The sequence below is a fragment of the Streptopelia decaocto genome (genome assembly GCF_964273445.1).
Source record: "Streptopelia decaocto genome assembly, chromosome: 4".
In the NCBI taxonomy this organism is placed as follows: Eukaryota; Metazoa; Chordata; class Aves; order Columbiformes; family Columbidae; genus Streptopelia; species Streptopelia decaocto.
In genome coordinates this window covers 7,751,331-7,766,118 of record NC_138658.1, presented here as the reverse complement: position 1 = coordinate 7,766,118, position 14,788 = coordinate 7,751,331, and the positions used below count along the sequence as shown (strand labels likewise).

Genomic DNA, 14,788 nt, shown 5'->3' with positions numbered 1-14,788 from the left:
CTCCACATGAGAAACACACTTAGAATTCTAACAAACCAGGCAGATGCTCAGTAGATGTGTTCTGTTTTTTCAGTAGATTAATTTCTACAAATAATGTTATTGCACTTAATCATTGATAAAAAGGTATCGCAAGAGTACATTAAGTATTTCTGACTCTTCAAACAAAACTAAATGAAAAGAGTTTGAAGTCTTCTAATGCTCATCAAAATATCATCTAAGCATAGAAACATACACATGTGATGACATGTACATGCATTTATTATTGATTGTATTAACGTAAATACAACCAGAACAATGCAAACTCCTGATTACTTATCTATATATACCTGAAATAGGTATATTGTTGGTTTTGAAGCGTGCTCATGCAGCCACTTATTGCATTAACCTTCACTTATACGGAAGTATTTGAATTTAGTGAAGAGTCCAGCACTGATCGCAGTGATTTGCATTTAATGTACTAAGTGTTCACACATTATACCGGAATCACTGCAAGAACATATATATTGCACATCAAAGTAAGCAGAGGTAAACAGCTGAACCCCTTTTTTCTCATTAGAAACATGGTTACATGATTTATTTGGAAGATGAAGCAACAGTTCTGTTCTAGCAAGCACATCTACTGTATACATCTTATCCAGTAACAAAATCAACCATAAAACTGGGCAAGGACCAAGCACAGTTCCAAAAATTGCTTTATCATTTCTTTAAAATGGCACATTGTACATAATTCTCCATTGCTATAAAGTTCTGTAAGATATACCGAATTGATTCACAGACAAGTTTTTTCTTTACATTCTCCACTCCAACAGAAAAAGGGTGAAATGGAGGAAAAGGGGAAATTTAGACATTTATTTGAAATTTAAGTATAAAAAAACCCATGCTGTGACTGTCCCACACCATGCTTTTGAGAATTATTTTGAAGACTAGACATATCACATTGTTACGGATGAAACTAATGCCTATTTCTACCTCACACGCTGAGTACTTTTTCCATAAGAATTTAAAATTCTGAATCTACCAAGACAAAACACAGGAAAAAAAAAAATAATCAGCAAAATAAACTAGATTTGGAATACTAGATACAGAAACATACAGCAGTCAAGAGGCAAGTCAAAACAGCAGGGCAGAATTAGCATGGCTGAAGAAGGCTCAAGACCCAACTGATTCTTTGCCAAGAGGCTACTAACATCACACTAGGAAGGAGCTTATACAAGAACTCCTCTGTCCTCCCACAAGAACTCTCACAGCAACTTGCCAGGGGAGCTTACAGCTAAGAAAATAAGAAAACAATTCTGTTAAGTTTGAATTTAATACTCAAACTCGCTCCATTTCCCAGTGCTAGTAAATTGCTAGTTTACAGCTGCTTTTGCAATACAGACCAATTGCAAAAGCTACTTTTAAGACATTCTTCCAAGATAGCAATCAGCTTTTTAGAAGAATAAGGAATTAAAAGAAGGGCTTTTTGAGGAACAGACATGTAAGGCCAGACAAACAAGCCAAAGGTGACATATAGCCAAAGGAAATCAGACAGAAGAGATAAGAGAAGCTAGAACCAAGGTGGTAGAAAACAAGAACACGAAGGGAGCCTGATGAGATGCAAGAGTCAGACTGGAGATACTCCAGTCAGACAAACACAGCACATCAGCAACAAAGCTGCCAGCATTCATTCATGTGCGCATGTGGAACAGGGCAGATGTCTGTCCTGCAACTTCCCATCCCCTTTTAGTACCTTCCTGAAGGGCCGACTGTGGTGACTGCGTAACAGAGGGTGAAGATCGTGGCTGTGAAGAAAGGCTTGACACAGGTGTCCTTACTGATGAGACCACAGCAGAGGAAGTGGGTGTTCCAGCACCAGGCTTGGTAAATGGAATGCTCTGGCTCACAGGGTGCATGGGCTGTGGAGAATCAACGCCACCTGAAAACAAGAGCAGAAGGTGGGAACGCTTTGTATTTGCACAAACAATTACACAGCGCAAGCAAGCGCATTTGATTTCACAATAAATACAAAAACAATACTTCAAAGAGACACAAGCATCTATAGAAAAGCTGGTTGTTTTTTTAAATTAAATACCTATAATACTAAAACTTCATTAAAAAGATCAAATTGCTCTGACAACTAACAATAAAAAGAATGATGTAACAAGACCCAGGTTAAGCAAAGCTACATTAACACATTTTTGATCCATCCCAACTCCATGTTTTCAAGGGTTCCTCTTCCCAGACAAGAACGCAGTCCATGTGGGATAATTCCCTCTCAATATTCCTCCCACAGACAGAAAACCCAGAAGTCGGCTGTGTAGCTGATCAGTGTTCTGACTCCCTCAAAGGGCCAGCACTTTGCAATTTTGGTACGCAATTATGAGACCCATACTCCAAGCAATCTTTTTCAGTCAACCCGAAATATTCTGCACTTCTGATGTGTTTTAAACATCTGGGCTAGATATAATCTGCTTTAAAATGTCAGATTAGTGCTTTGAGAGATTTAACACAGTCCAGTTGAAATTCCTATCAGATAAGGACAATATAACTTCAACTAAGTTAGCTTTTAAGAGGGTCGCTCTTTGATTATAAATTGAAAAAATTCATCACATTATGATTCTTTCTAAAAAACTGACAGTCTAAACTGTTAAAAATAAGAATAGAAAGGAAATGATTTGATCAATAATACTCAACAAACAAACAGAGAAATTAAGCAAGAACAAAAGTCATTGTTTATATTTGTAAAGTACTTATTTAAATTACAGAATTCATTAGAGGATGGACATGTAATATTAACTTCGCTTCCTCTGCACATACAGCAGTGTAGCTCATACAGTCCTCAACTTTTCCTTAAATAACGGAGCTGATATCTGAAAGGACTTTATGTGGAGGGTGAGGCTTCCTTTAGAGGGGGAAGAAGAGGTGGCTTAAAATGATCCTTTCGTTTTTCTAATTTAGTGCCAAAATTAATAGCATATATTTTTACGCTCTTAATGGAACTTTTATTTATTATGCAGTTTTCAAAGAAGTTCAGCATACATACTGCTTTTTTGCAAGTATGATTAAAATCTAAATTAAAACGTCTATTTCTCCAAAGTACACATACACAGCATTTTCTTTTGAAATGTACTTGCTATAACTTCTATTTCTAGACATTATGTCTTGTAGACTCCCCACGGAAGCATCAACACCTGTCAGAAGAAATGTTCTTTTTAGGGTAGCTCCTCAGCTTCTTCAAGGAAGGTATTCAACAAAAGGGAAGTCCTTTGCAGCACTCATGTGCTTGCCCAGGATTTGTAGCAGAGAGAGTTGTTTATGGGGTTATGGGATTTTCCACACTTGACGTCAATACAGCAATGCTTGCAGCATCGAGCAGTGTTGTAGAGCATGCTAAATGCCATCATGTCAGAGGGTCACATCTTCAAAGCCAAAACCAATTTATGCCCAGATTACCTGAAGATGTAATACCTTCCTGCCAATTACCAGTATATGTTCTCAAGCAAAAATTACCAAAAATCCTTCAAAATTACATGGATTCTTTACTTGTATTGCAAGAAAACATTTTTAAACTCCAAGCAAAAAAAAAAAAAAAAAAAGGCATTTTTTCTTTGTACAAAGGTCCAAGCTGCAAAATTACATGTTAAACTTCATTTGGTGACTCTGGAAATTTTTCAAAAGCCCTGAGTAACTAAAACCAAAGGCAACACTCAGATGAAGTTAATCATTACATACGCATTGTCAGTGGCAAACTACGGTTATGGTAATTATGCTATCATTTTTTTTTTTTTCCTCTGGTCAATAACAAGATTCCACCTTGTCATATAAGCACTGATCAATTCAGGATGGCTTATTTTAGCTCAAGACAAAGCTGGACTGAACACCAGTTTGGAGTACAGGTTTCCCATCTGCTAATCCAGGACAAGCCTGATCAACAACACGGCCACCAATTGATGCAATGAGAAACCAAGAGCTTTGTCAGGCTGCAATAAATATAAAACCCAGTCTCAGTGATACAGTATTCTTTGTTTTTCACCTTCCACTTCTCTCACCTTCAATATGCACTGAAGTTTTTCCCTCTTGCCTCTCCATGACTAACATCTCTTGCACTAAAAATGACTAAGTATAACACCTGGTTACAAAAGCCATTTACCTATAGAGATCTACAGCTAAAATATATGTTACAGAAAGAATATGCAGAGCTGAGAAAATTAACAGTGTAATTAATCATTTTTCCTGTACACTACCACTTACAGCTTTTATTTGTTTTCCAACTTGAGACCTAGAGGTCATGGTTTAGAAGTGTATCACCACAGTGTCTTCTCGAAGTTTTCAGAAGAGATAGAACCATCCCTTTGCAGTCACTACAGCTGCAACCTTGATTCCCTCCTGCCCTCAACACCGCAGGCAATTTCTCCTGAGAGTTTTTCCACCTCCCTGCAGGTTGGTTTTCAACAGCACCCCAATCCCCGACTTAATCTTGGCAGCAGTCCTTCCCCGTTTTCCAACTTCACCTATATTAGCAGATTTAAAGGATTAGAGCCTACATTCCTATGGAACTGGGGCAGCAAGGACTTTAGATCCTGATCTGTCATAAGGGGAAGTATGTGCATGAGATAAAGAAATTAAAGTGTCATCTGCTCAAGCAGACTGCATATGATTTCAGGACGGTAGACAAGATCCAGTAAGCAAAGAAACCCACCCCGTACACCCACAGGAGTTCTCGATCTCCCTCTTCTCAGGGAGGCAGGGGGAGTCAAGTAAAATTTGGGCATCCTGACTGACATCCACACTGACTGGAAAGCACCAAAAAAATCAGAATGCAGTGATTCCAGCTGAAATAAGCTGGAAAAAACATTAAGGAAAACTACTGACCTAGAAAGACAAAAAGCCTAAATAATACAAAGTGTGTTATTTACACAGCATAACATCATTTCTGCACAGATTTATACTAACACTGTTCTGCTGAAATACAGAATTTAAAACTAGAAGAGGTTATTTTTGCTAGATGAAACTAGCTTAAACCAGCAACCGGAAAAACCTCAAAATAATTATTTGTATTCTACTTAATTTATACTTCCTAAAGCAAAGAAAATTATTCTCACTGGCTGCTATTCATCAAAACAAGTCAAGTTCCAGCAAAAGATGCCTTTTAAAATAGATTTATTTTCTTCTAGTGAAATGTCAGCAAGATTCACTGAAAATACTTCAGTGATTTCAGACAGTGGCTGCCAAAGTTTTAGAAAAAGATTTCACTGGAGTTCTACATTCTCAGTACATGACATACAGCAGCTCAGGGGTTTGATCTTCACAGATTTAGCTCTTTGGGGGTTTTCCAAGGCCCTACACAAATTGGTTTATTTAAAAATACAGTTACAAGTCCAATGCTTAGAACTTCTTTGATTCAAGTAGAAAACAATTCAGAAATAAACCAACTTCCGAAAAGCTTATGCCAGCCTAAGTTGCCTGAATATGTCCTATTTAAACATACGCATTTTATTCAAAACATGGTGTTCTATTTAATGAATGTTTCATTTTCGTCATAGAGAGCTTTCGGTGTTCACAGACTGCACAAAACTTCTATTGAAAAATGCATTAAGGCAGGAGTATCCTGAGTGACAGTCTTTCTAAGATTTGCGTATTTATATTTTAAGAATTGTAAGGGGTCTTCCTTCATAGCACAGCAGCAAGGACAGCAAACTGTCTTATTGGCACTCTAATAATAGGACATTGTATCAAAATTTCTTTACATGAACAGTCACAGAAAGCACACTTAGGAATTTCCATATATCTTAAATCTTTTTTCCAAGCAATTTCACTAAAAACTACGCACGGAAGAGACTGCAACTGCTTTCTACCACCATTTCCTTCCTGGAGAACAGCAGGGAAGATGAAATATTCAGAAAAATTCCTTCTTACAAATAATTCATAATTTCTTTAAATTCCCTGTGTGTTGTACTCAGACACTTTCCAAGGATGCAGAAGAAATAGCAAAGTAATTTTCAAGATCCAACTCCTTTTTTTAAAGGCTGCAAACAATTAGAATACTATATATTAAGTGACTTCATCTAAGAACAATAAGACTACACTGGCAAATTTAGAAAGTGTATCAGTGCCCAAACAGTAAATCAGTTATGCCAGAAGCAAACAATTATTTGCCATCTTTTATTAGCCAGGTGTTGTAGCAATTGAATTTTTAGTATATTGTAGGCAAAGATGTTGAACTCCACACTAAAAAAAAAAAAGTTGGATGTTATTTGAGGCAGTCTGTTTAGTCCCAGACTTCAAAAATGGTCTAAGTCTTTAGAATTTAGTAATAAACCAGTGCAGCTCTTCCTTCAGCCTGGCTACTGGTTGCTACCTTTATTTGTTCTTTCCCAGTCAGTACATGCAGAACCATTTGTGTGCTGATGCTGAACCAGGATTCAGAGGGAAGGGAAAACAGATATTCTCCAGATCAATCAGTTCCAAAACCCAGTCCCCTGTGCAATGAAGCACGTATCTTCATAGCATACTTATCTCAGCATGTTTACCAGCTCAGGAAGAGGTTAAACGTGGTTTAAGCAACTATGTCTACAGTCTGGCAAACCAACCAAGTACTGCAACATTACTCAAGTCTAACAGGAATAGTGGGTCAGTGTTCATTTCTGTAACTATTACCACAGCCAGTTTTATCATCAGCTCTTTGAAATTCAAGTGTAATATGACTACATTCTTTTGAAGCCATGTATTAACTCAAGCACTCCTTTAAGAAGAGCACTGAATGGTTCAGAAATAAGACTATCTATTGCTCATACTGCTTTTCACATTCTGGTCAGCCCAACTGTTTCACCTTCAAAACAGCTGTTCCTTTTAAGATCTATTGTTATGAACAAATCATAGATTTTAAGGCTATCTCAAAGGAAATAAAATTAAAAGGCATTTAAATTAAAAACTTCCGTAAATGAAACACTGACAGTCTGAACAAACAATAAGGTGTTTTCATATGACTACTGCAAATCTTACCATTTTGAAATGACACCTGCATTCTGCCAAATCCAGCTGTAGATTCTGTGCTCAACAGAACTTCCTTTTTTTGCCAGAGTTTTAAACCTTTTGTCCTTGAAAGAATTCATTTTTATGTTCAACCTTGAAATGCCATTAATTTCAGAAGTTTTTTAAGAAGCTCCCTATTTTTATTTTCTTAGACAGTATCTTGTTTCATACTTTTTAAAGAAAAATCACAAAGAGCGCCTTGAAGACAGAATTTAAATTTACTAATATTCAAACTACTAAGACTGAGCTGGAGGATGACTGACACTCTACATCTTAGTTTTGGGGGGAACTGGAAAGGCAACACTGAAACTAAATTCAGCCTTGATATGGATTGGATGAGCTTGATGTAAGCCTAGCTGGTTTTCCCAGGCAAAGTTTTACCATCATCAAAACCATGCCCTAGGTCTTAGAAAACCTCAGGTACAAGGACTCCTAAAACAATTCCAGCATTAAACTATAATCTGAAATATCTGGCATAAAAAATGAAACATTCTAGAGTTCTCCAATATCAGTCTCATCAGAAAACCATCAGTCTTGCACAGCTTATAAGCTAAAACTGCATGAAGTCAGAAAATTACCAGTATAGAAAGAAGACCGGTATTTTCCTGCACACATTATTGCTCTTTCAGAGGACGAGCAATATGTTTCAATGTGTGAGCACTCCCTTATCTCTAAATCTCTTCCACTCTTCTTACCAAGTACCACCTACCCTATGAACTTGTAACTCAGTTTCCCCATGAAGAAAACGCTGCAGCTTGCAAGGACTGAGTATACTGGCCCTCAACTGGCACCTTTGCAACTTCATTTTCTATAGCTACATCCAAACTAAAAACATTCCTTCAAAACCGCATGAAAAAATTCCCAAGGCCACTTACATTAAAAATAAAACCAAAACACAAACAAACAATACCACCATGCCCCACATACCATTTTTTTTCTGTATCTTTTCCTAGAAACACGTCAGTGATACCATTAGATACGACTGCAAGGACTGTGGTAACCAAATGATACAAGCTTCAAAAATGAGTAAGGACATAATTCAAAATTACGATACAGAATTTCACATAGTGAACAAGTACAAACCACCAAAAGCACATGAATCCCGATGTTTCCCAGACATATCTGGAAGTTCACTACCCTTCACGTAATACCATACCTGTATTTATTTGGTTGTTTACTTTAGCAACTGATCCAGTGAGATGCCTGCTGAGGTTGTCTTGAGCAGACTGAGCAGACGGAAGGGTTGATAATGTTGAATTATATCCCACGGGAACATGCTGTTGAAGTGAATGAGGTACTGATGTACTCTGGCTAGAAAATGTATTTGTCTCTTTGAATTGTCCAACAGCAGGTAGGCTCTGAGAGGTGAATGCCTGCCCATACACACCGCCAGCAGCCGCAGGATAGGAAACATTGGGATACAGGGCAGTAGAAACCACAGGCATGGTGTAGCGATCAGAATTAAGGGGAAATCCCTGAGATGTAACTGAAGAGCTGACTGAAGTGCTGTAGTGATTACCAAATGCTGAATATGACTGCTGAGCACTTGTATGCAAGTAGGATGCAGGTGATATTGCTCCTTGAATAGGTCCTTCAGCTGACCCCACTGTATGTGGAGGAGTTTTGTTGTAAAACTGCTGTGATTCCTGTGTATTCAACACACTAGAACCCACCAAAGGGGTCATAACATTTTGTGCTGGTGCTGAATAGTAAGTAGGGTAGTAACTGGCTCTATATTGATTATCCAAATGTGAAGACACAGCAGCTTTATTCGGCACTTGGGAATAGTGTCCTGAGGGTGCACTATAGTTCGGAGGATGCGAGCCATAGCCAGAAGGGAACTGCATCTGACTCTGAACAGGACCTGAAATGAAGAGAAAATGTCATATGTATTAATGGTGCCAAGGGACTCAGTACTTACTCTAACAAACAACTGGTTTCTTCTTGTGTTCTGTCACTATTTTTGAGGTCAATTTGCATCAGCACAAAGAGAACCAACCAAGTATAACACATGCAAAATACAATATTTTAAGTAATTTGCAAATGCACAGAGAAATAAGAGAAAAATGGATTGCTTCCATTTTGAAAGTTGCTTCTATGCCAAAGCTGTATACTTCACATTTGTACTTTCAATATTTTTAAGACTTTTTTGAAGGTTAATATTTAAACACATAGCAAGCAACAGTAAGCTTTTAAGTGTCTGAACACAACCATATGCCTTGAAACTGACTTAATACAGAAAATGAAAAGCTGCAGTCAAACCAACAAGTCAATATAGAAAAACGTAGGTACGCTTCTTTACAAATCCTCAATACAGTGACCAAGATAAAGTGCTGCAGGGCGTTTATTTTTGTCCTCTATGTTCTTTTGTATTACGCTTTTATGAAAGCCAACGTTTTTATGAAACTACAGCATACTGACTAGACACTTCATTTCTGTTGCTGCCTGACACTTACATCAGGTATAAATGTTGGTATCAGAGAAACTGACCTCTGCTGTCACTACAACATTAGAGGTTAATTGGTCCAGCGAGGGTCAAACAAGCACATGTTTGCTAGAGACCAAAAGTTAACTATGTACAAACAATTTTTTTCAATGCCACCTGATCAATGGTAAATCTGAAAGTTCTTCCTCAAGTTCTCCTGAACCCTGTTTTATTCTCTAGTGAACCAAAAATGCATTTCCCTGGATAACTTCCTTTCTTAAAATTACCACACCCTACTGCTTACCTCATGCTGAATGACCACGGTGTTATTTCCCAGCCCTCGCTGAACAGTAACACAAGTGCAGTACTGGGCCATTCACAAATTTAAACAGCCACTGGGACAATAACGAATGGTTCATTTCCCCCCTTATATTTACAATGATTACAAAATGTACGTATTATTTGTTGTCTTGAAATTCTGAAAAGTCACTGTTCTCAAAGCAACACCCAGATGTTCTCTGATGAACTTGCAAGGCAATTTTAATAACAAATTTATTAACAGAGTCTTGTAAGCAAGGAACATACTGTCTGGAATTGCTTTCTGATAAAATTCAAAATGCCTTTTCATAATTGACAACCTAGGAAGTTGAGTAGAAGAGAAAGGAGATAAAAAATGAGCAGTAACTTGGACTTCCGGTTAAAAAGACAGAAAGGCACTTTGGGAGAAAGCGTAAGGAGCTTAAAAAAATAATTACACCCTGAGTTTTGAGAAGAGTATGTAACTATGCTTCTGATTCACTATTTTCTTGAAAACATGGCAGCTGCTTCATAAAGCTGTAGTTTATTCTCCTTTAAAGGAAAAGGATTTTGAGTTAGCAAGTCATTAACAGCTACGTCAACTTTGGTAGACTTTCAGTCTGCTTTTTTAAAGTCTGAATGAGCAAATTCAAAAACACACTAATAACTTATGTCCATCAAGGCTTATTACTTAAGCAGTTATGTTACTTAACATGGCAAGAAAACATATTTTTCTTCTGAAGACTCTGTGCATTTGTTCTACTAAAATATGCAGAATAAACTGAGGAGGTATAAATTACAAACTAGTTTAGGAGCACCTGACTTCTTAATAAAAGGCTGCATATCAAATCACCTACTGCAATGTCTTGCACTATGTAGCTCTGGTTTAAAAACACACCATAGACAGATTAAATTACCAATGCAAAATATCACTCTCTACATTACAGAATGCCCAAGTCATCTTTATTCAGATTTTTAAGTAGAAATATCTGTAAGTTTAGAACTGTAGATGAGCACACAAGAGTATAAATCCCATGAAGACCTCACCAAGACAGACACATTCAACATCTGAAAAAAATGTATTTTTCTATTTCAAACTCCTGGTCCTTTAAAAGCAAGTTTTACAGTAACAAGATAAAAGATGATTCCCATTACCTGAAATGAGTTTTTTGAACATTTGATTATAAAGAATGTGAGTAGAAAGTCGGTTTTGTACTGCAATTAGCAGCTGAATCTACTAATGATGACGAGATAATTGGACAGATTTCAATGCTGGAAATCTGGGTACATCTTCAGTGTCATTTGAAAATCGGGCTAATTGCACAATCTGTCTTGATGTGTCAGGTACCCTACCTTCCTCCCAAAACAATTGGTAAATTTCTTTCAAAAAACTCCACTAGAGGAGTTTAAAACCTTAGCTGCACACAGAAGGTGTACTGCTAAGACGCCATCTCTTTAATGAAAGTAGGGAACCTCTCCTTTAGAGACAAACTAATACTTTATAATGTTATAATGTATAACTACACAGACATTAACAGGTGAACACCATAAGCCTTAGCACTTTTTAAGGAGGGGAGAAAAGCCACCACCAAAAAAAAACCCAAACAAACCACACAACAACAAAAAAACACAATGAAAAGAAAACAAGCACTATGGCCATACCACTATGCGAAAGAATAAAGCTCTGCTTGCTAGTGCCATGTTTGTTTGGATTATTATGTCCGTTCATTCTCTCACCCAAATAATTTAGCCATCTGCTGCCTACTCTACCTACACGTAGTCTACACACACTACACCACCACTTCCTAGCCAAGGAGACCTGTTAGTTTTCTGCAACTTTTAACGTGTCTATACCCATCTCCAGAGAAGACTCACCACAGCGGCCTCAAGCACCCTTAGGTGGTTTTTAGGATGGACAGGGGACAACACTTTGTGCCCTGTTAACTGCCACCAAACAAGCCACTGTGCAGCTCTCACAGTAGCTCAGACATGGAACTGATGTCTTGCTCCTTCATTCACTCAGCTTCCCATTTTCGCAAAATATTCAGGCACATTGTACCTTTCAGACCTCCAGCCTCTTCAACAAATTTAATGGAACTATTCAAAAGATCCAAAGGCTGAGGAAGGAGAGAAGACATTGCTAAATAGCTTCATAATGAAAAACACAGTCTCAAAATGCTAGTAGAGATACCAAGGGTAATCTTACAAACCACTCTAAACATCTTAAAGGATGCACTAGTGTTTTCTTCCAGACAATACGAAAATAGTTGTATTCACTTAGGTATCTCACATTTAAAAGCCACTATACTGACAAAAAAACGGTATCTCAACAGCAATGGCAATCTTATTTGTGAAATTTAGTTTCTATCAAACAGAATGGATATTTCCAGTACAGTCTTTTTCTGTTACTTGCCCTCCTATTACAATTTTTAAAAAGAAACCTCAAATACTGTGTTATAACTTCAGAAGATTAAAGAAAGCCGATACACTAATCAAAAAATTCTGGAATGTTATTGCTAAATGACATAAAATGACACAGTTCTTGCTTACAAATCATCAAACACACATCACTGTAAGATACCCTAAGGAACACAGAAGTCCAAGTTAAGCTGAGGAGTTAGCAAGTTACACAATAAAAATTCAAGATGATTACTGAACAGTGAATACATTTCTCAGAATTGAAAAAAAAGTGTTTCACAGAAAATAAATGGCCTGCTACAAGGTTTTAAACAAGTTGTTGTTAAGATCATGAACAGCAACATGGAGTTAATTAAAATAACAAATAGTAATGATGGCTCTTTAAAATTACTGTTTCATTCAGTCAAAAACACAAGCAGAATGTATGATGTCAGTTTCTGTTTGTTTATGTGAAACACACTTCCAGGTTACTGACGTTGTGGTAGCTGTGTCCTCATAACAACACGGTTTTTATTAAGAGCCATATAACTTGGCATTTTCTGAATAATTCTGACAAAACTCAGTATTATAATACTAAAGTTTAGATACATCTCAGACATTAGCATCTCCCTAAAATCTACCATTTAAATACCTCCCTCTTCATTCATTTCAGTGATTTCTGCATTATCTGCAAACTGAGTCGAAACCTACTTTATAGGCATGTAAGTGCATACCGCCTAACTACCCCTTTGGACATGATAAATATTAATGAGTAAAAAATTTTGTAGGTAATTACCCTGCATACTGTATGTGTGCAGAACTGCCTGTGCACAAAATAGCCCGACTACAAAATAAAGGGTTTAACAGTAAGTGCTAAAACTCTATGCAAACAAGAGGCCCAATTTAGATACCAAACCATAATTAGGTGGGGACAAAGATCATACAGGCATTCTGGAAAGTTAACGAGCTGTATTAATAAGGAATTGATTTTATAGGGCACCAATTTAAAAGAAATAAGGAACTGCACGGTAATTATTTTAATTCACGGCGCAGTTAGGTCTCTGAAAAGCAAGTCAGTACTTTGTGACTCTGAGCAATTTTACGTTTGTTTTTCAGCGACCCACATTCCACTGGTCCAGTCTGCTTTATTCAAACTCAAAACCCAAAGATTCAGCTGTGGGAACACCTACCAACCTACTACTTGTAAGTTCCTAAACAGTTACGCTTAGCTTGTCAGTAATCTCATCTACAGTAAGTGGTTTTCCGGCACGACTGGCAGGGCCGAGGCCTGGAGGAGCCTGGGCCTCCCCAAACGCCACAAAGCCGGCGCCGCAGCCCCCCAGCCGCACACCGGCAACGGGAGAAGGCAGCGCGTCCCCCGCCTCTCTAGCGAGGCTGGAGGGGCTGCACCTTCCTCAAAGTTCACCCCGCACGTAGCGGCGGCGGCCCGGAGCTGGACGTGCCTTTCCCAAGCGGATTCTGCTGCCTGACTTCCAGAGAAAGGGATTCATTAAGGGGCGGCCCTTCTCCCCCGCAACCCTCCACAGCGGCCGCCTCGGCGCCCCGCACCTCCCGCGGCTCCCGAGCAGCCCCCAGAACCGCGGGGCGCCACGGAGGGAGCAGCGCAGCGCGCCCCGGGCTCCCCGCGGCCGGGCTCCAGCGCTAGGCCCGCGCAGGCCCCTCACCGTTCTGGTAGCGCGGCGCAGCGCCCTGAGCGGCCGCGGCCTCCCGAGCGGCGCCGGGCCCGCCCGGGTAAACGGCGGCGGCACCGGCAGGCCGCGGCGGCAGCCCGGCGGGCGCGGACATGGCTCCTCGCGGCGCTTCCTCGCTCCGGTCCGCTCCTCTTCCTCCTCCTGCCTTCGCTCCGAGCGCAGCCGGGCGCCGAGGGTCGCCAACGGGCGGCAGGCCGCGGCCGCCCCAGGGGAGCGGGAGGGCAGGAGCGCAGGCGGGGCCCGAGCGCCGCTCCCGCCGCCGCCGCGCGGCCGGTAATGCCGCCCACAGCGCCCCCTAGCGGGGCCTCCGCGACGCGCGCTCCGCCCCCTCAGGCCCCGAGTCCCTGTTCTTCCTGTACTGGCAGCGCACGCTGTGTATTCTCTGTATAGCCCATATGTACACTATCTATATAGACAAAAAGCCCTTGACTGGAGTGAGGTGAGATGAGGCAAGGCTTTTCAGTCGTACACGGTAGCACAGAATCACACAGAATCACAGAATGTCAGGGATTGGAAGTGACCTCGAAAGCTCATCCAGTCCAACCCCCCCCACCGAAGCAGGAACACCCAGATGAGGTTACACAGGAAGGGGTTCAGGCGGGTTTGAATGTCTGCAGAGTAGGAGACTCCACAACCCCCCTGGGCAGCCTGTTCCAGTGTCTGTCACCCTCACTGAGAATAAGTTTCTTCTCAGAATAAGTGGAACCTCCTGTGGTCCAGTTTGTATCCATTGCCCCTTTTCCTATCATTGGTTGTCTAAACAGAAAAAGTGTTCGCGAGCCTCCCTGTTGGCAAAGGATCTCCCTTCAATTTAATGATTTCTGCAGTCAACCACACACTGAATCGTATTAATTTTGACTGTGTGCCTGTCTACCACCTAGATGTCATCTGTCATTCACTCCAATGTTGTTCAAGACTGAATTAATTGCTCAGGTTCTTTATGCAG

General features: G+C 39.8%; 1 protein-coding gene across 2 annotated transcripts in view; it reads right to left on the bottom strand.

Annotated features, from left to right (window-relative positions):
* SEC24B (SEC24 homolog B, COPII coat complex component) overlaps positions 1–14,071 on the bottom strand; it is a 45,568-nt gene extending 31,497 nt beyond the window's left edge. For both annotated transcript variants that reach the window (XM_082050905.1, XM_082050906.1), the window contains exons 1-3: positions 13,816–14,071; positions 8,168–8,875; positions 1,730–1,915 (exon numbers count right to left, since the gene is read on the bottom strand). In XM_082050905.1, coding sequence (XP_081907031.1) covers positions 1,730–1,915; positions 8,168–8,875; positions 13,816–13,936 — 1,015 coding nt within the window. In that variant the 5' untranslated portion in view covers positions 13,937–14,071. The remainder of the gene's footprint in view (positions 1–1,729; positions 1,916–8,167; positions 8,876–13,815) is intronic.
* Positions 14,072–14,788: the final 717 nt, after the last annotated feature.